The sequence below is a fragment of the Triticum urartu genome, chromosome 4A, assembly GCF_056163025.1.
Source record: "Triticum urartu cultivar PI428250 chromosome 4A, HENAU_Tu73, whole genome shotgun sequence".
NCBI classification, from domain to species: Eukaryota; Viridiplantae; Streptophyta; class Magnoliopsida; order Poales; family Poaceae; genus Triticum; species Triticum urartu.
In genome coordinates, this window is record NC_141876.1 from 450,372,798 (window position 1) to 450,394,301 (window position 21,504).

Consider the following 21,504-nt stretch of genomic DNA (forward strand, 5'->3'; position numbering starts at 1 on the left):
CGGCGCCCAAGGCCGCAGGCTGTTAGGGCCCGCGGCGCTTCGCCCTTGCCCTTCTGCCTCCCTGCACGGCCAAGTCCGGGTGCGCCTTGGGCCCGGTGGCTACTGTCAGCATTCTGGGAATGGGGGTCCCCAGACTTGCCTGCCTGCGGTCTGCGGCGTGGCTCAAAGGGGGGCCCAGCACGGCCCATCTTCATCAACACAGACCCAAGACCCTCGCGAGGGGCCAAGCCTCGCGGGGCGGACAACACGAAGCTTCCTTAGGCACGGCCTCATCAAGCTGGCTCGCGAGGAGGCGGAGAGATCAAGGCGGGGTACCTCACGAGGTGCCCGTGACGCAAGCCATGACGACCAAAGGCACCAGGCGGGCGCCAGCCCGCGCAGTGTCCTCCTTTCCTCTTTGGTGCAAAGGGAGCAAGCGCAGCCATGGAGTATCGAGGCATCAGGCAAAGGTTGCCATTTCGGTGCAACAAGACCATGACCAGGAGGACTGCAAGACGGAGGTTATTGTGGAGCCCAAGACGGCGTCACCACTAGAGCTTTGTGCAGGCGAAGACTACTTTTGTCAGGATAGCTAGTACTAGCTGTCCCCCTTCAAATTAGCCCGCCATTGTTGGCTCCCTTCCCGCTCGATATTTGGGAAGAGGACCAGGGCCTCTATAAATAGGACTAGCCACCATAGTAGGAAGGAGGATCGAGATCCGAGAGAGGGAGAAGGGTGATTGAACTCCCCCTAGCAGTTCGTCCCCCCTAGCCAAGAACAGACCCTCGCGAGGTTGTTCTTCCTTGTATTGTTCATCATCATCAGCCCAAGAGGCAATCCACCACACCACACACTGGAGTAGGGTATTACACCACAATGGTGGCCTGAACCAGTATAAACCATGTGTCTCTTGTGTCGTTCTTCCCATAGCTTAGATCTTAGCGAGGCGGAGGGGAGCAGGTAGGTAGGAGGCGAAATCTCCGCGCGCACCCCAGTGTTCGAACCTCAAGGGTCTGCCGAAACCCGAAATCTGACAACCATGCTTTACGGCTTAGAACCGGGACTTCAAAAATGTTTTGAACGCCACGGAACATATAAGATGTTCTAAGAGTCGAAATTGGTATTTCATAATCATGCCCGTGTCAAGAGGTATGAGACCTCTGACAGTACTTTGTCTACAAGATGGAGGAGAATAGCTCAACGAGTGAGCATGTGCTCAGAATGTCTGAGTACTACAATCACTTGAATCAAGTGGGAGTTAATCTTCCTAATAAGATAGTGATTGACAGAGTTCTCTAGTCACTATCACCAAGTTACTAGAACTTCGTGATGAACTATAATATGAAAGGGATAACAGAAACAATTCCCAAAGCTCTTCGCGATGCTGAAATCGGCGAAGGTAGAAATCAAGAAAAAGCATCAAGTGTTGATGGTTGACAAGACCACTAGTTTCAAGTAAAGGGGCAAGGGAAATAAAGGGAACTTTAAGAAGAATGGCAAGCAAGTTTCCACTCCCATGAAGAAGCCCAAAGCTAGACCCAAGCCTGAAACTGACTGCTTCTACTGCAAAGGTAATGGTCAATGGAAGTGGAACTACCCTAGATACTTGGCAGATAAGAACGATGGCAAAGTGAACAAAGGTATATTTGATATACATGTAACTGATGTGTACTTTACTAGTTTATAGCAAACCCCTCAGTATTTGATACTAGTTCAGTTGCTAAGATTAGTAACTCGAAATGGGAGTTGCAAAATAAACAGAGACTAGTTAAGGGCGAGGTGATGATGTGAGTTGGAAGTGATTCCAAGGTTGACAAGATCACCATCGCACGCTCCCTTTACCTTCGGGATTAGTGTTAAACCTAAAATAAATGTTATTTGGTGTTTGCGTTGAGCATAATATGATTGGATCATGATTATTGCAATACGGTTATTCATTTAAGTCAAAGAATAATTGTTATTCTGTTTACATGAATAAAACTTTCTGAGGTGATACACCCAAGGTGAATGGTTTGTTAAATCTCGATCGTAGTGATACACATATTCATAATATTGGTGCCAAAAGATACAAAGTTGATAATGATAGTGCAACATATTTGTGGCACTACCGTTTAGGTCATATTGGTGGAAAGCGCATGAAGAAAATCCATGCTAATGGGATTTTGGAATCACTTGGTGCTTGCGAACCATGCCTCATGGGCAAGATGGCTAAGACTTCGTTCTCGGGAATAATGGAGCAAGCAACTGATTTATTGGAAATAATACATACTGATGTATGCGATCCGATGAGTGTTGAGGCTCGCGGCGAGTATATTATTTTCTTACCTTCACAGATGATTTGAGCATATATGAGTATATCTACTTGATGAAACATAAGTCTGAAACATTTGAAAAGTTCAAAGAATTTCAAAGTGAAGTGGAAAATCATCGTAACAAGAAAATAAAGTTTCTACAATCTGATCACGGAGACGAATATTTGAGTTACGAGTTTGGTCTTCATTTGAAACAATGTGGAATAGTTTCAGAACTCATGCCACCTGGAACACCACAGTGTAATGGTGTGTCCGAACATCGTAATCATACTTTATTAGATATGGTGCGATCTATGATGTGTCTTACCAATTTATCACTATCGTTTTGAGGTTATGCATTAGAGACAATTACATTCACATTAAATAGGGCACCGTCTAATCCGTTGAGACGACACCGTATGAACTATGGTTTGGCAAGAAACCTAAGCTGTCGTTTCTTAAAGTTTGGGGTTGTGATGCTTATGTGAAAAAGTTTCAGCCTGATAAGCACAAACCTAAATCGGAAAAGTGCATCTTCATAGGATACCCAAAAGAAACTGTTGGGTACACCTTCCATCACAGATCCGAAAGGAAATATCTTTGTTGCTATGAGTGGATCCTTCCTAGAGAAGAAGTTTCTCTCGAAAGAAGTGAGTGGGAGGAATGTACAACTTGATGAGGTAATTGTACCTTCTCCCGAATTGGAAAGTAGTTCATCACAAAAATCAGTTCTAGTGATCTCTACACCAACCAGTGAGGAAGCTAATGATGATGATCATGAAACTTCAGATCAAGTTACTACCGAACCTCGTAGGACAACCAGAGTATGGTCCGCACCAGAGTGGTACGGTAATCCTTTCTGGAAGTCATGTTACTAGACCATGACGAACCTACGAACTATGAGGAAGCGATGATGAGCCCAGATTCCGCAAAATGGCTTGAGGCCATGAAATCTGAGATGGGATCCATGTATGAGAACAAAGTATGGACTTTGATTGACTTGCCCGATGATCGGTGAGTCATTAAGAATAAATGGATCTTCAAGAGGAAGAGGGATGCTGATAGTAGTGTTACTATCTACAAAGCTTGAATTGTCGCAAAATGTTGTCGACAAGTTCAAGGTGTTGACTACAATGAGATTTTCTCACTCGTATCGATGCTTAAAAGTCTGTCCGAATCATGTTAGCAGTTGCCGTATTTTATTAAATCTAGCAAATGGATGTCAAAAACTACATTCCTTAATGGTTCTTAAAGAAGAGTTGTATATGATGCAACCACAAGGTTTTGTTGATCCTAAAGGTGCTAACAAAGTAAGCAAGCTCCAGCGATCCATCTATGGACTGGTGCAAGCATCTCGGAGTTGGAATATATGCTTTGATAAAGTGATCAAAGCATATGGTTTTATACAGACTTGCGGTGAAGCCTGTATTTACAAGAAAGTGAGTGGGAGCACTACAACATTTCTGATAAGTATATGTGAATGACATATTGTTGATCGAAAATAATGTAGAATTTTCTGGAAAGCATAAAGGAGTGTTTGAAAAGAGTTTTCAAAGAAAGACCTTGATGAAGCTGCTTACACATTGAGCATCAAGATCTATAGAGATAGATCAAGACACTTGATAAGTTTTTTCAATGAATACATACCTTGACAAGATTTTGAAATAGTTCAAAATGGAAAAGTCAAAGAAGGAGTTCTTTCCTGTGTTGCAAGGTGTGAAGTTGAGTAAAGACTCAAAACCCGACCACAACAGAAAATAGAAAGAGAATGAAAAGTCATTCCCTATGCCTCAGTCATAGGTTCTATAAAGTATGTTGTTTGCCAGTCCTATTGTATACCTTAGCATGATTCTGGCAAGGGAGTACAATAGTGATCTAGGAGTAGATCACTGGACAACGGTCAAAACTATCCTTAGATGACTAAGGAAATATTTCTCGGTTATGGAGGTGATAAAAGAGTTCGTCATAAAGAGTTATATCGATGCAAGATTTTTACATCGATCTAGATGACTCTAAGTCTCGATCTGGATACATATTGAAAGTGGGAGCAATTAGCTACAGTAGCTCCGTGCAGAGCATTGTAGACATAGAAATTTGTGAAATACATACGGATGTTGCAGACCCGTATACTAAACTTCTCTCACAAGCAAAACATGATCACTCTTTGGGTGTTAATCACATAGCGATGTGAACTAGATTATTGACTCTAGTAAACCCTTTGGGTATTAGTCACATGGAGATGTGAACTAATCACATAAAGATGTAAACTAGATTATTGACTCTAGTGCAAGTGGGAGACTGAAGGAAATATGCCTCGAGGCAATTATAAAGTTATTATTTATTTCCTTATATCATGATAAATGTTTATTATTCATGCTAGAATTGTATTAACCGGAAACTTAGTACATGTGTGAATACATAGACAAATAAAGTGTCACTAGTATGCCTCTACTTGACTAGCTCATTGAATAAAAGATGGTTAAGTTTCCTAGCCATAGACATCAATTGTCATTTGATTAATGGGATCACATCACTAGAGAATGATGTTATTGACTTGACCCATTCCGTTAGCTTAGCACGATGATCGTTTAGTTTGTTGCTACTGCTTTCTTCATGACTTATACATGTTCCTCTGACTATGAGATTATGCAACTCCCGAATACCAGAGGAACACTTTGTGTGCTACCAAACGTCACAACGTAACTGGGTGATTATAAAGGTGCTATACAGGTGTCTCCAATGGTACTTGTGGAGTTGGCATAGATCGAGATTAGGATTTGTCACTTTGATTATCAAAGAGGTATCTTTGGGCCCTCTCGGTAATGCACATCACTATAAGCCTTGCAAGCAATGTGACTAATGAGTTAGTTGTGGGATGATGCATTATGGAATAAGTAAAGAGACTAGCCGGTAACGAGATAGAACTAGGTATTGAGATACCGACGATCGAATCTCGGGCAAGTAACATACCGATGACAAAGGGAACAATGTATGTTGTTATGCGGTTTGACCGATAAAGATCTTTGTAGAATATGTAGGAACCAATATGAGAAGCCAGGTTCCGCTATTGGTTATTGACCGGAGATGACTCTCGGTCATGTCTACATAGTTCTCGAACCCGTAGGGTCCGCACGCTTAACGTTCGGTGACGATCGGTATTATGAGTTTATGTGTTTTGATGTATCGAAGGTTGTTCGGAGTCCCGGATGAGATCAGGGACATGACGAGGAGTCTTTAAATGTTCGAGACGTAAAGATCGATATATTGGAAGGCTATATTCGGACATCAGTAAGGCTCTGAGTGGTTCGGGTATTTATCGGGGTACCGGAGAGTTACGGTAATTCGCCAGGGAGTATATGGGCCTTATTGGGCCTTAGTGGAATAGAGGAGAGGGAAGGGAAAAGAGGGAGATGCACCCCCCCCCAAGCCCAATCCGAATTGGGAAGGGGGCCGGCCCCCCTTTCCTTCCTCCCTCTCACCTCCTTCCTTCCTCTCCTACTCCTACTTGGAAGGGGGGGATCCTACTCCCGGAGGGAGTAGGACTCCCCTAGGGCGCGCCATAGAGAGGGCCAGCCCTCCCCCTCCTCCACTCCTTTATATACGGGGGAGGGGGCACCCAATAGATACACAAGTTGATCATTGATCTTTTAGCCATGTGCGGTGCCCCCCTCCACCATAATCCACCTCGGTCATATCGTAGCAGTGCTTAGGCAAAGCCCTGCGTCGGTAGCTTCATCAACACCGTCATCACGCCGTCGTGCTGACGGAACTCTCCCTCGAAGATCTACTAGATCGTGAGTTCGTGGGACGTCACCGAGCTGAATGTGTGCATATCGCGGAGATGTCGTACGTTCAGTACTAGGATCGGTCGATCGTGAAGACATACGACTTCATCAACCGCGTTGTAATAACGCTTCTGCTTACGGTCTACGAGGGTACGTGGACGACACTCTCCCCTTTCGTTGCTATGCATCACCATGATCTTGCGTGTGCGTAGGAATTTTTTTGAAATTACTGCGTTCCCCAACAATGAAGACGGTGGACCAGACGGTGCAAGCCACCTCAGGCAAGCTGGCGGCGTCAGTCAGTGACACCCCCTCCATCACCGGGAGCACCTGCCCCGCCGAAACCACCACCTTCACCGCATACCCGCCGCCGGTAAGCGGCGCGCACACCTGCAATGCAAGAGCATATGCAAAAAAGTGAGGTCCAGAGCAGCAGTGGCCATCACCAAATTCACCATGGGGGCACGCTGGGCGCCTGGTACTGACGGCCCAGTGCGGGGAGTCGTTGGCCCTGAGCGTGACATTGGTGTCAGAGCACTCGAGCTCCGGGTAGGGCGAGGCACCGGCCGGCGACGGGTACCGGCCCCGCCGCTGGACCGTGTCGTCGTGATTGACGCCGGTGGCGGCCACCCCGACAAGCACCTCACCCTCCCCCGCCGCCGGGAGGTCCTCGACCTCGCGCACCTGCAGCGCCTTCGGCCCGCCGGGACTTGGCCGCCAACACCATCATCGTCGCATTCGTCCGCCTGCGCTCACCTCACTTGCTTCCTGCTTCGGTCTCTCGGTAGCTCCGTGTGCACAGGCCACTGCTCTATGGCTCTGCTCTCGGCTCTACTCGTGTTTTTTTCTTTTTGAGCGGGCTCTACTCGGATGTAGGGCCGGGTTTCTCCAACTAGATCCGTCCCAAGAAAGTTCGATGGCAAAATGTGGTTACAGCAAAACGTGCATTTGTGGAGACGTGGTTAGACACCTGCCATTCAACCGTACTTCCTCCATTCTCAAATAAGTGCACGTATCTATACGTAAAAATATATTATTGTAATAATAATCACAATATAATAATACTACTAATAATAATATATAAGATATCATCTATCTCTATCTAATAATAAAGCACACATCGCTTTTGGTCGTCCGTCGCGCCTTTTAGCAAAGAAATAGAGAAGAAAAGAAGAGAGGAGAAGAAAAGAAGAGAGGAGAGAGAGAAGAGAGGGAGAGAGAGAAGAGAAGAGAGAGAGAGAGAAGAGAGAGATGAGCAGCCAGTAGTGGGGGGAGGGGTCCCGGCGGCGCATGTCTTGGCAGTGGTCGAGCTGGGAGAGGGGGATCCGGTGGCGCGCGGGGGAGCGTGGGTGTCCCGGCGGTGGTGGAGCTTTTGGGGAGCGAGGGATCCGGCGGGCGCAGGAGGCAGCGGCGGCGCATCCATCGCATGGGAGGTCGTGTGGTATCAGGGTGGGGAATGGATAAGTGACTTAGCAATGGGGTGGGTACTCGCGGAACAAAAACTGACGAAGCAAAACATCGGAGAGAACGTGTGTAATCAGCCGACAACCCAACTTGTTAGCTAGCTAGGGGCCACCTTGAATGGTACTCCCTCCGTCCAAAAATAATTGTTTTAACTTTGTATTAGAGTTAATATAAAGTTGTACTAAGATTAAGACATTTATTTTGGGAAGAAGGGAGTAATTGTTTTCCTTTTCCATAACTAATAAATGGTGCAGGTTGGATCTTCACAGACAGGGAAAAAATCTCCATCTCACTTAGTTGATCTTCACGGACTGGTAAAAACCTCCAACCTATGCACACTTGCTGGATTGGTGCTGAAAATTTTTAAGTTCGAATTTGACTTTATTTGGGTCCCTCACAAATTCATACTGATTGGCTACTGGGACACTAAAACTAAAAAAGAAACAAACATCATGATTAGACAATGCACCACTATTCCATGTGTTTAAAAAATGTTGATCTCCAAAACATGTTTCAATTATAATAAAAATATTAAAAATTTCAAAATTCTTTAATTATTTTAAAATGAAGAAATATTTGTGTTTTTCGAGAACTAAAAAATAAAACGAGTACTAGACTACTCCATAAACCACTACTCTTCTATTAGATGAAAGATGTTAAGGTGGCTTCTTTACATCCACGGTCATATTCTGAAAAGCGATAACATTGTAAACTTAATATCGATGTTTATCAGAATTGGATATAAGAAATGACGCGTACTATCACACGGAGCAGGTTTTATGATATTTTTAGCCCGTTGCAACGCATGAGCATTTGTACTAGTAATATAAAAGTGTATAATAAAGCTCATTAAACATCCTAAATAGATAATATAATAGCATGAAACAATAAAAAATTATAGATACGTTGGAGACGTATCAAGCATCCCCAAGCTTAATTCCTGCTCATTCTCGAGTACGTAAATGACAAAAACAGAATTTTTGACGTGGAATACTACTTAGCATAATTCTCAATGTAATTTTCTTTGTTGTGGCATGAATATTCAGATCCGAGAGATTCAAGACAAAAGTTTAATATTGACATACAAATAATAATACTTGAAGCATACTAACTAAGCAATCATGTATTCTCAAAATAACATGGCAAAAGAAAGTTTATCCCTACAAAATCATTCACGGTTTGGCGAGGACGGCGAGGTGAATCCACGGTTTTGGGCTTTTGGCTACACCGTTGAAGTGGGGGATTTAGTTTCTGTGCTACTTGTGGCGATTTCGGGTGGGCGCGGCTCATAGTCAGCAGTAGTCTTCTTTCTGTTTATTTCTCCCCTCCAACGGAGATCTTTACCGCAGATCTGCCCGGACCAACATTCACGTCCTGCTGGGAGGTAAACCTTGATTATTGACCGATCGGTTGGTTGGTTTGTTAGTTCATCGGTCGACCAATCTCACTTTCCCCAAATTTACTGCCTGGGCAAAAAGATACTACTGCAGAGTCACGGATTCTGGTTCTGATTCTGATCCTGATCCTGATACCGACACGATTCCGTGTAATTACTGTGTGCGCAGTACTGTGGTACTAGTAGATTCATGGCTGCCCTAATTTTATTGGAGTATTAATGTGCACCACTACAGATTTATGTTGTACTATACCCACTAGAACCTCCCATTTATTGATCTCTGCCGTTTTTTTAGCTCAGTTGCTGGATAACTGCATTCCTTGTAGTATATGTCTCTCGCAGTTACATGTTCACCGCACATGCCTAGTGATGCTATTCGTGGTCCTTTTTATGAAAACTTTGCATGTTAACCCACTAGGATTCCATGTGTGGTCTCTCTCCAAGGGATGTCTCCTATTTTCGAAAAGAAAAAAAATGTGTGGTCTCTCTCTTCGCACCAGGGGCATCCAAAGTACCAACATGATGATTGTTTTGCTATCCCAAAACCATCCTTGCCAAACCTCATGCATATCAGGAAAGGCCTCTAGGCCGTGCTTGGAATCGGTGTAATTCAATACGGAGGTGTTTAACTTAGACGTGTATCGTACCGGCCGCTGAGCCATTTTCGGATGGAAGCGAAACGGCGGGCTGAGACGTGTATTCTTTGCAAGTGTATTTAAAAGCAAAACGGTAATCCAAACAAGCCCCTAGTCAGTTCGTGCTGCGCATGCAGATGCAGGCATTTTTATGGTAATATATTATGATCCCCACCATCGGTACGTCATGTGATAAATAGGATGATCACCGAGGCTCAAGTATGGAGGCAGGCGGGCCTATTAATAGGAGATTTGGACCCCTTCTTTGGGGCATTGACAAGGTGGGTCGAGAGTGAGTAGTCCACTTTATAGGTGAGTGTGGTGGTGGAGGTGGGGTGCAAAGCATTGTAATCCAAAATGTAACGGCATGTTTGTGCGTATTCGAGAAAAAAATTATAATCCTACTCGCTACTAGACATTGTTGGTTGCTGATCATCTCACTGAACCACACTTCAGTGTAACACCCACGATGCGGCTATATCTCCCACGTGTCGAAGCATGACTTAGAGGCAGAACCGCATTGTAAGCAATGTCGCAAGTGAGGTAATCTTCACAACAACCCATGTAATGAATAAAGGAAAAGAGATACATAGTTGGCTTACACTCGCCACGTCACACAATAGCATAAAAATCATTACAATCATCCAGATACAATCAAGGTCCGATTACGGAACCAGAATAAAGAACAACCCCAAATGCGACAAAGTCCCCGATCGCCCCAACTGGGCACCACTAGTGATCGTCTGGAAAGGAAACATAGTATCGTCCTGAGTCCTCATCGAACTCCCACTTGAGCTCAGTAGAATCACCTGGAGCGGTATCATCGGTCCCTGCATCTGGTTTTGGAGTAATCTGTGAGTCACGGGGACTCAGCAATCTCACACCCTCATGATCAAGACTATTTAAGCTTATAGGAAGGGTAAAAGGTATGATGTGGAGCTGCAGCAAGCGACTAGCATATATGGTGGCTAACATATGCAAAAGAGAGCGAGAAGAGAAGGCAAAGGCACGGTCGAAGAACTATGATCAAGAAGTGATCCTAGAACAACCTACGTTCAAGCATAACACGAGACCGTGTTCTCTTCCCGAACTCCACCGAAAAGAGACCATCACGGCCACACACTCAGTTGACTCATTTTAATTAAGTTAAGGTTCAGGTTTTCTACAACCGGACATTAACAAATTCCCATCTGCGCATAACCGCGGGCACGGCTTTTGAAATTTCAAATCCCTGCAGGGGTGTCCCAACTTAGCCCATCACAAGCTCTCACGATCAATGAAGGATATTCCTTCTCCCAAGACAATCCGATTAGATTCGGAATCCCGGTTACAAGACATCTCGACAATGGTAAAACCAAACCAGCAAAGCCACCCGAATGTGCCGACAAATCCCGATAGGAGCTGCACATATCTCGTTCTCGGGGCACATCGGATGAGCCAGACGTCAGGTAGGCCAGCCCTGAGTTGCCCCTGGTAGCCCCGAACATCGCTCAGGTTGGACCAACACTTAGAGAAGCACTGGCCCAGGGGGCTTAAAATAAAGATGACCCTTGAGTCCGCGTAACCCAAGGGAAAAAGGCTAGGTGGTGAATGGTAAAACCAAGGTTGGGCCTTGCTGGAGGAGTTTTATTCAACGCGAACTGTCAAGGGGTTCCATTATAACCCAACCGTGTAAGGAACGCAAAATCAAGGAACATAACACCGGTATGACGGAAACTAGGGCGGCAAGAGTGGAACAAAACACCAGGCATAAGGCCGAGCCTTCCACCCTTTACCAAGTGAATAGATGCATTAAAGTAGACAAGATATAATAATGATATCCCAACAATAACATGTTCCAACAAGGAACAAACTCCAATCTTCACCTGCAACTAGCAACGCTATAAGAGGGGTTGAGCAAAGCGGTAACATAGCCAAACAACGGTTTGCTAGGACAAGGTGGGTTATAGGTTTTACATGGCAATATGGGAGGCATGATAAGCAAGAGGTAGGTATCGTAGCATAGGCATAGCAAAAGAGCGAGCATCTAGCAAGCAAAGATAGAAGTGATTTTGAGGGTATGGTCATCTTGCCTAGAAAGTTCTCCGAGTTGACGTTCGCTTGATCCTCGTAAACGTACTCAACGGGCTCCTTGATCACGTACTCGTCTCCCGGCTCTACCCAAAGCAATAACACAAGCAAAGGGAGACACAATCAACCACGTGCAATGCACAAACAACATGATGCAAAACATGACATGATATGCGGGATGTGATATGAGATGCATATGTATGTTTCGGAAAGGAATGATTGAACCTAGACTCAACTTGGAAAACCAAGAGTGCCACTAGAAATATGAGTTGATTTTGTTCGAAATTGATATAAAGATCACCGGAATCGGATGCACGGTTTGGAAATGGCAAGCAAAACAAATATGGCACAAAGCTGCGATTAACAGCACGAGGCCATCTAAATGCATCAAGAACAACATGCTACAGCACTCTAACATAGCAACAAAATACATGGAAGGGATCCACTCAAGATGCTTGAGAAAAGATGAACACTGAGCTATGGCTAATTCACTCAATAGCAGGTTCAAACAAGCATGGCAAAAGTGCAAAAGATATCAGGTTACAGACTTAGTGAAAATAACACCAAGTCAGGAATTTAACATCAGGAAGCAATGTTTAGAGCAAGATAACAACATGCTACAAGAACATATCATGGCAAAGTAAGGCATGGCATGAATCTACTCAAAGCATACAACAAAAGTCCCTTAGTGACCATAAGCCAAAAGGGATCAGAAAATACAATGGCAACCATGTGAACATAGCAATTATCGTTAACAGATTCAGACTTAGTAGAAAACTGGAACATGGCAAAACAGATATCAAGTAGGCATGTTTACGAGCTCGATGCACTCACCACCAAGCATGGCATGATAAACTCAGCATACACCCAGCAAGTAGACATAGCATAGAAGCTAAACATGGCAAGAACAACAACAACAAAGCATGTATGGATCAACTACAACAAGCTCGGCAAAAATGCTTAACATGTAAACATTCTGCCAGGAACATTTTATAGCAAAAGTAGAGCTCGATTGACTCAAGCTAGGGTGCTCCATAACTGCAAACAAAGACATGGATGGATAGAGCACAATCATATCTACAAAACATCCTTACCGATCATGCTCAAAAGAGGCACGGATCACTCGGTAGCAACATGAATACATGGCATAAAAATATTGACACGACAAAGACTTCGAATATTTCAAAGTCCCTGAAATCAGCAACATTACAAGGACTACTTTGCATGCTTGTGCTAGTTACCACAGAGATCACAAAAATACATGGCATACACCCCTGTAAAGATGGCATGGCATACTTCAAAACACATGTATGGCTCAAATTCATAGGAGGCACACGTTAATCATAGCAAAAATGACAAATGTCCAATTACTAATATGAATCTGGAACTAACAGAAACTAGCACTCTTCCAACAACATTTAGGGCATCAAGATGAGCTCAAATGAACATGATGCAATGAGATGAAATGAAGTACTCGTCGAGACGAACATTTCGATATGCTACGCACCCGAAATGGAGCCACGGATGATGAGTTATGACATGATGAAAATATGCAAAAATATCTGGAGGAGAGGGAAAAAAGTCAACCGCTAGGGTTTTTTAGATCCAGATCCGGATCGGGCCGGGCACTGTAGCGGTGCGGACTTCGAGGCGCTTGCCGTGTTCACTTTTCACCAGAGTTACCGATGGAGCTTGCCGGAGTTGCGGGGACGCGGTGGCCGGCCGGAGGAGGTGCGGGGCGGCGCCGGTGAGGTCGTAGGCAGCCGGAGGAGGTCGGAGGCGGGGCAGCTCGCGTCGGTGCGGCGAGGAGCGGATGGCGGCGGTGGTCGGCGCGGTGGCGGCGGGGTTCTTCGCCGGCGTGGGAGGAGATGGGAGGCGCGCGGGCGGAGGAGAGGCGATGGGCTTCGGGGCCCGGTCGGGCTGCGGGAGGGCCGACCACAGGCGGCGGGAGGGCCAACCACGGGCTGCGGCGGGCCGCGGCGGTGGGAGGCCAGCTGGGACACTTGGCGTGCTGCGGTTGGCAGAGACGGCAGCGGCGGACGCGTCCGGTCCGCTCCGGACGTGTCCGGCGCGGCGGAGGAGCGGGGAGCTAGGGTTTGGGGGGAAAAGATCCGGAATTTCGGGGGAGAGGCTATATTTATAGGTAGGAGGAGCTAGGAGGCTTCAAATTGAGCACGGTTTGCGGCCACGCGATCGTGATCGAACGACCTAGATGATGGAAGGGGTTTAGGTGGGTTTTGGGCCACTTTGGAGGGGTGTTGGGCTGCAACACACAAGGAGCCTTTTCGGTCCCTCGGTTAACCGTTGGAGTATCAAACGAAGTCCAAATGGCTCGAAACTTGACAGGTGGTCTACCAGTAGTAAACCAAGGCCGCATGGCAAGTCTAGGTCCAATCCGAGAACGTTTAATACCCGCACACGAAAAGAGGTAGAAAGGGACACCGGAGGACATAGGAGCGCCGGAATACAAAACAGACAACGGGGAAAAAGCTCGGGTGCATGAGACGAACACGTATGCAAATGCAATGCACATGATGACATGATATGAGATGCATGACAAAGACAAAAGCAGAAGAAGACAAAAACCTGACAACGAGGAAATATCATAACTTAGTGCCGGAAACGGCAAGAGTTGGAATACAAATATGGCACGTTACATACGGGGTGTTACAACACTCCACCACTACGAAAGGATCTCGTCCTGAGATCTAGGACTGGAAAAACTCCGGGTACTCAGAACGGAGGTGATCCTCGCGTTCCCAGGTGGCTTCACGGTCGGAATGATGTGACCACTTGACTTTCAGGAATTTGATAGACTTGTTGCGAGTCTTGCGCTCAGTTTCTTCAAGAATAGCAACTGGGTGCTCATGATAAGACAGGTCTTCTTGGAGATCAATCTCTTCGAAGTCGACGGTGCGGTCAGGAGTCTTGAAACACTTGCGAAGCTGAGACACGTGAAACATGTCGTGCACGTTTGCAAAGTTGGAGGGAAGCTCAAGTTGATAGGCGAGATCGCCTGTTTTGCCAATGATCTTGACAGGACCCACGTATCTAGGGGCAAGCTTCCCTTTGATACCGAAGCGATGAGTACCTTTCATAGGAGAGACACGGAGGTAGACATGGTCTCCGATCTCGAAAGCCAAGTCACGATGCTTGCTATCATAGTAACTCTTCTGGCGCGATTGCGCGGCTTTGAGATTTTCACGAATGACTTTGCACATTTCTTCTGCCTCTGTGATCAAGTCATTTCCAAGATGTTGACGTTCACCAGTCTCTAACCAGTTAAGAGGAGTACGACACTTTCTGACATAGAGAATCTTGAATGGGGCCTTGCGCGAACTCGCTTGGAAGCTGTTGTTGTAGGAGAACTCGGCATATGGAAGACAATCTTCCCACTTCATACTGAAGGAGATGATGCAAGCCCTGAGCATATCTTAAAGAATTTGATTTACTCGCTCGACTTGGCCACTGGTTTGAGGATGAAAAGCTGTGCTGAAGCGAATGTTGGTGCCCATGGCCTTCTGAAAAGAATCCCAGAACTTAGATGTGAAGATGCTGCCACGGTCTGAAGATATCAACTGCGGAATGCCGTGCAGAGAGACAATCCTGGAGGTATATAGCTCTTCCAACTAAGCTGCTATGATAGACTCTTTGATAGGAAGAAAATGAGCCACTTTAGTGAGTTTGTCGATGACAACAAAGATAGCATCATTGCCATGCTTGGACTTTGGAAATCCAGTCACGAAGTCCATCTCAATATGGTCAAACTTCCATTCTGGAATGGCAAGAGGTTGGAGGAGACCAGCTGGTCGTTGGTGTTCTGCTTTCACTCTTCTGCAGACATCACATTCATTCACAAACTAAGCAATCTCGCGCTTCATTCGAGTCCACCAATATGACTACTTGAGGTCCTGGTACATCTTTGTACTTCCAGGATGAATAGAGAGGAGTGAATTATGAGCCTCGTTCATAATGACTTTACGAAGGTCACCTTTAGGCACAACAATGTGATCCTCGAAGAATAGAGTGTCCTTATCATCAAGACAATAGAACTTGTACTTGTGTTGACTCTTGGCAATCCCAATCTTCACCTTCTTCACCATAGCATCAAGAAGTTGAGCCTCGCGAATCCGATCTTCCAGAGTAGGAGATACTTGGAGGTTGGCAAGGAATCCTTGAGGAACAACTTGGAGATTGAGTTTGCGGAAAGCTTCACAAAGCTCGGGTTGGTAAGGCTTGACAATCAGACTGTTGCAGTAAGCCTTCCTGCTCAATGCGTCAGCAATTACATTGGCCTTGCCTGGAGTATATTCAATACTCGGAAGGGAAGCATCATAAAAAACAGAGTCTATGATAATTGGGTCCCAACAAGTCTGCCTGAGGTTGAGGTTTGGTTGAGTGAAGTTGTACTTGAGACTCTTATGATCAGTGAAGATGTCCACTTTTCTTCCCAATAAGAGATGTCTCCATGTTAAAAGAGCATGGACAACTGTCGCCAACTCGAGGTCATGAGTGGGGTAGTTCTTTTCGTTGGGCTTCAACTGGCGAGAGGTATAGGCCACAACTTTCTTCTCTTGCATCAACACTGCACCAAGACCTTGAAGGGAAGCATCATAAAAAACCTCGAACGGTTTGGATTCATTAGGAGGAGTCAGAACTGGAGCAGTGACTAACTTCTCTTTCAGGGTGTTGAAAGTGATGTCACATTCAGGTGACCAGACATACTTCACATGCTTCTGGAGAAGGTTGGAAAGAGGCTTCGCGATCTCAGAGAAGTTCTCAACGAACCTTCGACAATAGCTTGCGAGCCCAAGGAAGCTGCGGAGTTGCTTCACGTTCTGAGGCAGTTCCCAATTCACAATTGCAGACACCTTCTCAGGATTAACAGCTATGCCCTTGGCGGAGATGATATGCCCAAGGTAGAGAACCTCGTCGAGCCAAAACTCGCACTTTGAAAACTTCGCATAGAACTGATGTTCTTTGAGTTTATACAGCACCAATCTCAAGTGCTTGGCATGATCCTCCTTGTTCTTGGAAAAGACCAAAATTTCATCGAGGTAGACCAAGACGAAGTCATTTGTGTAGGCGTTGAAGATGAAATTCATCATGCGAGAGAATGTTGGAGGTGCATTGACAAGGCCGAAAGACATGACAGTGTATTCATATGAACCATAGCTTGTTCTGAATGCTGTCTTGGGGATATCTTCTTCACGAATGTGAATCTGATGATAGCCCATGCGGAGGTCAAGCTTGGAGAATACTTGAGCACCTTTGAGTTGTTCAAACAGCTCGTTGATGTTGGGAAGTGGGTACTTGTTCTTTATGGTCTTCTTGTTCAATGGACGGTAGTCGACACAAAGTCGGTCTGTTCCATCCTTCTTCTTGACGAAAAGAACACCACAACCCCATGGAGAAGAACTTGGTTGGATGAGACCCATACGCTCTTGAATATCGAGTTGTTTCTTCAGCTCCTTCAACTCTTCAGGGCCAAGCTTGTAAGGACGTTTGCAAACAGCTTCTGTGCCAGGCTCAAGATCGATGACGAATTCAACTGGCCGGTGCGGAGGCATTCCTGGAAGCTCTTCTAGAAAGACGTCTTGATATTCACAAATGACTAGAATCTGAGAAATGGCATCCAGCTCGCCCTTCTCGTTGAGAGAAAGCAGTCGAATGGTATCATCACAAGCGGCAAAGACGATTACATCCTCAGACGAATGTGTCAATTGAATCTGCCTGGCAGCACAATCAAGCCGAGCCTTGTGCTTAGAAAGCCAATCCATTCTGAGAATACGATCAATATCCGAGTTACCAAGAACCACTGGAGAGGATAGAAACTTATAGTCGCCCAACGTGATAGTAACATCCGGGGTCATAGAGGTTGCATTCATGAATTTACCCGGATAAACAACTGATAACTGTCTAGGCAAAACTTGGAAAGGCAACTCATGCTTAAATGCAAATGGTCTCGAGATGAAACAATGCGATGCACCAGTGTCAAAAAGAACTTTAGCAGGAATATCGTTAACAGGAAGGTTACCCATTATCACATCTGACGAGTCCTCTGCCTGAGCTGTGTTTATCAAGTTAACCTTTGCAGACTTGGGGTTATGCTTGACCATTGCGGTGCTAGCAGATCTCACAGGAGGAGGAGGAGGAAGACGCCTCTGATTGAAGCATTTGTTGGCATAGTGACCCTTCTGCTGACACTTGTTGCACATGACCTCCGAGAGTGGACGGTGATACAGAGCACTTGATCTTGGAGCATGAGACGAAGTCTTGTTCTGAAAGCCTGGGTTGGGTGGGTGGGAAGATCCATTGCCACCTTTGCTCTTCTGCTGATAAGGTGACGGAACGGAGAAGGAGAAGGCAACCAATACTTTTGCTGCTTAGTTGCCACTTGAGTTGAGGAAGAGGAATTGCATCCCTGACTCGTTTCTTGGAAGCATCGCACTTGAGCTGAGCAGTCTCTTGTTTCAGTGCCATATTGTAAAACTCATTGTACTTCTGCAGTTCAAAGAGCACAAGAGCTAGTTGGAGATCTTCTCTGAGGCCACCTCTGAACTGATAAATCATGCTCTTCTCGTCAGGGACGTCTTGCTTAGCGAAGCGAGCAAGCTTCTGGAACATGATGTTATACTTGTAAACAGACAAGCTGCCTTGCTTCAGGTTGCGGAATTCCTCATGCTTGCTCTCAACAACACTCTGAGGAATGCGGTGAGCTTTGAAGTCTTGACGGAATTCATCCCAGGTACTCACACGACCTCCTCTGGAATCTTTGTTTTGCTGATACCATTCTGCAGCTTGGTCTTTGAGTTGGAACGAAGCAAACTTGACAAAGTCCTCAGGCCTGACGTTGCCGCACTCGAAATGCTTGCAGATATCCACAAGCCAATCATCAACGTCTGTTTCCTTGACACAGTTACTGAAAGTCTTTGGCTGGTTTGCGAGGAACTCGTTGAGTGTAGCAAACTGATTCTGATTGTTGCCATGGCCTTGGTTGCGCTCTTGCAAAATTTGCATGATCAGCTGCGTGTTGGCATTGGTAGCGGCCATCACAGCTTGCCATGCCTCCGGAGGTGGAGGTGGTGGTGGCGGTTCAGGATTCTGACGTGTTGGAGGAGCCATCCTGAAGAGGGTGACATCCGTTAGCATCTTGACAGACATATATTCAAGCTGAATCAAATGGATTGAAATTGCAACATATAGTATTAACATCCGCACAAAATGAATGAATGCATTCCAATTGAAATGGTCACACTTCCATAAATTGAGAAGACACTTAGATAGAGGTAGAGGAATAAAACAACAAGGTACGGACAAGAACAAATACTTGGTGAGGATTACCCAATCACAAACCAAATATCCGCGGAGGAAATACTAGAGCTACATGAATTCCCACCTATGAAACTCCCAAAACTTTCCGGTTATGCAATCATGTGTTGGGGATACAGGGGAAGCATAATATCTCACCCAAAGAAAGCAAATCCTACATCCAGCTGTATCCATCCTTCAACACATAACCAAGAAACCTTCGGAAATCATTTACCTCAACCTTCGAAAAGCATCCGTTATACGAGTTATGGCGATACTCCCGAACTCCTGCCCCAGTACTGGGTGGCGTCGAGGTTATCTCACCAACAACTGCATAAAAGAGATTTTCGATGTCGGCGAAACTTAGGTATTCCAGAATTGCAACGATAAAATTGTGACGACAACACCTCGGAGCTCAACTCCTCGGGACACTGCCACAACCCCTAAATGTCAGGAGGCACCAAGAACAATGTTCTCATCACAAAACCATCGGAATGATTCCAAGATACCCACGTGATCCTAAATTTTTTTTAGTGAAATTTGAGAAGAGAAGAGTCAAAACTCTACGTCAGGATGCCTCACCAGAGCGACTAAGGGACTGAGGAGTAAAAAGAATCCTACTCTCTGATATATATAATCCTAAATGACTCAAAACATTTTTCTAGACTCAACAACGCCAACGATTCGATCAAGCAGGGGGCTCCTAAGGCCGGGGAAGGCTCTGATTACCAACTTGTAATGCCCACGATGCGGCTATATCTCCCACGTGTCGAAGCACGACTTAGAGGCATAACCGCATTGTAAGCAATGTCGCAAGTGAGGTAATCTTCACAACAACCCATGTGATGAATAAGGGAAAAGAAATACATAGTTGGCTTACACTCGCCACGTCAGACAATAGCATAAATATCATTACAATCATCCAGATACAATCAAGGTCCGACTACGGAATGAAAATAAAGAACAACCCCAAATGCGACAAAGTCCCTGATCGCCCCAACTAGGCACCACTACTGATCGTCTGGAAAGGAAACGTAGTATCGTCCTGAGTCCTCATCGAACTCCCACTTGAGCTCAGTCGAATCCCCTGGAGCGGTATCATCGGTCCCTGCATCTGGTTTTGGAGTAATTTGTGAGTCACGGGGACTCAGCAATCTCACACCCTCGCGATCAAGACTATTTAAGCTTATAGGAAGGGTAAAAGGTATGATGTGGAGCTGCAGCAAGCGACTAGCATATATGGTGGCTAACATACGCAAAAGAGAGCGAGAAGAGAAGGCAAAGGCACCGTCGAAGAACTATGATCAAGAAGTGATCCTAGAACAACCTACGTTCAAGCATAACACGAGACCGTGTTCTCTTCCCGGACTCCGCCGAAAAAAGACCATCACGGCCACACACTCAGTTGACTCATTTTAATTAAGTTAAGGTTCAGGTTTTCTACAACCGGACATTAACAAATTCCCATCTTCCCATAACCACGGGCACGGCTTTTGAAAGTTCAAATCCCTGCAGGGGTGTCCTAACTTAGCCCATCACAAGCTCTCACGATCAACGAAGGATATTCCTTCTCCCAAGACAATCCGATCAGACTCGGAATCCCGGTTATAAGACATCTCGACAATGGTAAAACTAAACCAGCAAAGCCACCCGAATGTGCCGACAAATCCCGATAGGAGCTGCACATATCTCGTTCTCAGGGCACATCGGATGAGCCAGACGTCGCGTAGGCCAGTCCAGAGTTGCCCCTGGTAGCCTGTGACGCCCGGATAATTAATCTATAGTTATCTCATGCTAATGATGCCATGTCATCATGATTACTATGCTAACTGCCGCTTGTTTCAAATCAACTCCAAAAATCCAATATAAATTGCAAGTGAGAAAACATTTCCTCAAACTGACAAATAAAAATGTTGAATGGGTTGAAAATATTCACTAAATAATTAACATATAGGAAACAACATTAAATGGATTTTTAAATTTCCCCTAGGAGTTTTTAGCGGATCAGCGGGATTAAATAAACACATTTTAATTCAAATATAAATTTGAATAGTCCCAAATGGCCTCAAACCTTTTTGTAAATCCCTGTAAGATAGCCTAGTATTTATGTGCTAAGTCACACAATTAACAAAAATCATCTGACAACATAAAGTAAATGCAAAACATTGGAGAAATTACAAAACAGTTAAAAAAAGAAAGATGCCTAACTACTACCGTGGAGTGGGTTCTTTTTGCACAGTGCACTTGGCCCATCGTGAATATTAACCAATCCAGCCCATCTCTCCCTCCTCTTCAACCTTACCTACAGAGACTAGTGTTCCTCAAAAAAAAAACCTACAGAGACTAGTGTGTGTCGTTCATCCGCGGCCGACGTCGCTCGATTGCCACCACGCATGCCACAGAGCCTCCCCATCCCTATAAGCACACCCCCTGGGAACCCTAGATCGAGCTCGCCCGATTCCCTCTTTTTCCCCATCGCGCCCCCCTCCTCATCTGCTCGAAATCGAGCGCAACAGCTCGCACGGTGATTGCACCGTCGTCGTCGTTGCCGTAGCCACCGGCCACCGTTCGC

At 45.5% G+C, this 21,504-nt stretch overlaps 1 protein-coding gene across 1 annotated transcript in view; it reads right to left on the reverse strand.

Annotated features, from left to right (window-relative positions):
- Positions 1–21,504, reverse strand: part of LOC125554806 (uncharacterized) — a 48,273-nt gene that overhangs the window by 22,288 nt on the left and 4,481 nt on the right. The window contains exons 2-3 of the mRNA XM_087520746.1: positions 6,533–6,765; positions 6,296–6,448 (exon numbers count right to left, since the gene is read on the reverse strand). Of these exons, the coding sequence (XP_087376872.1) occupies positions 6,296–6,448; positions 6,533–6,765 (386 nt within the window). The remainder of the gene's footprint in view (positions 1–6,295; positions 6,449–6,532; positions 6,766–21,504) is intronic.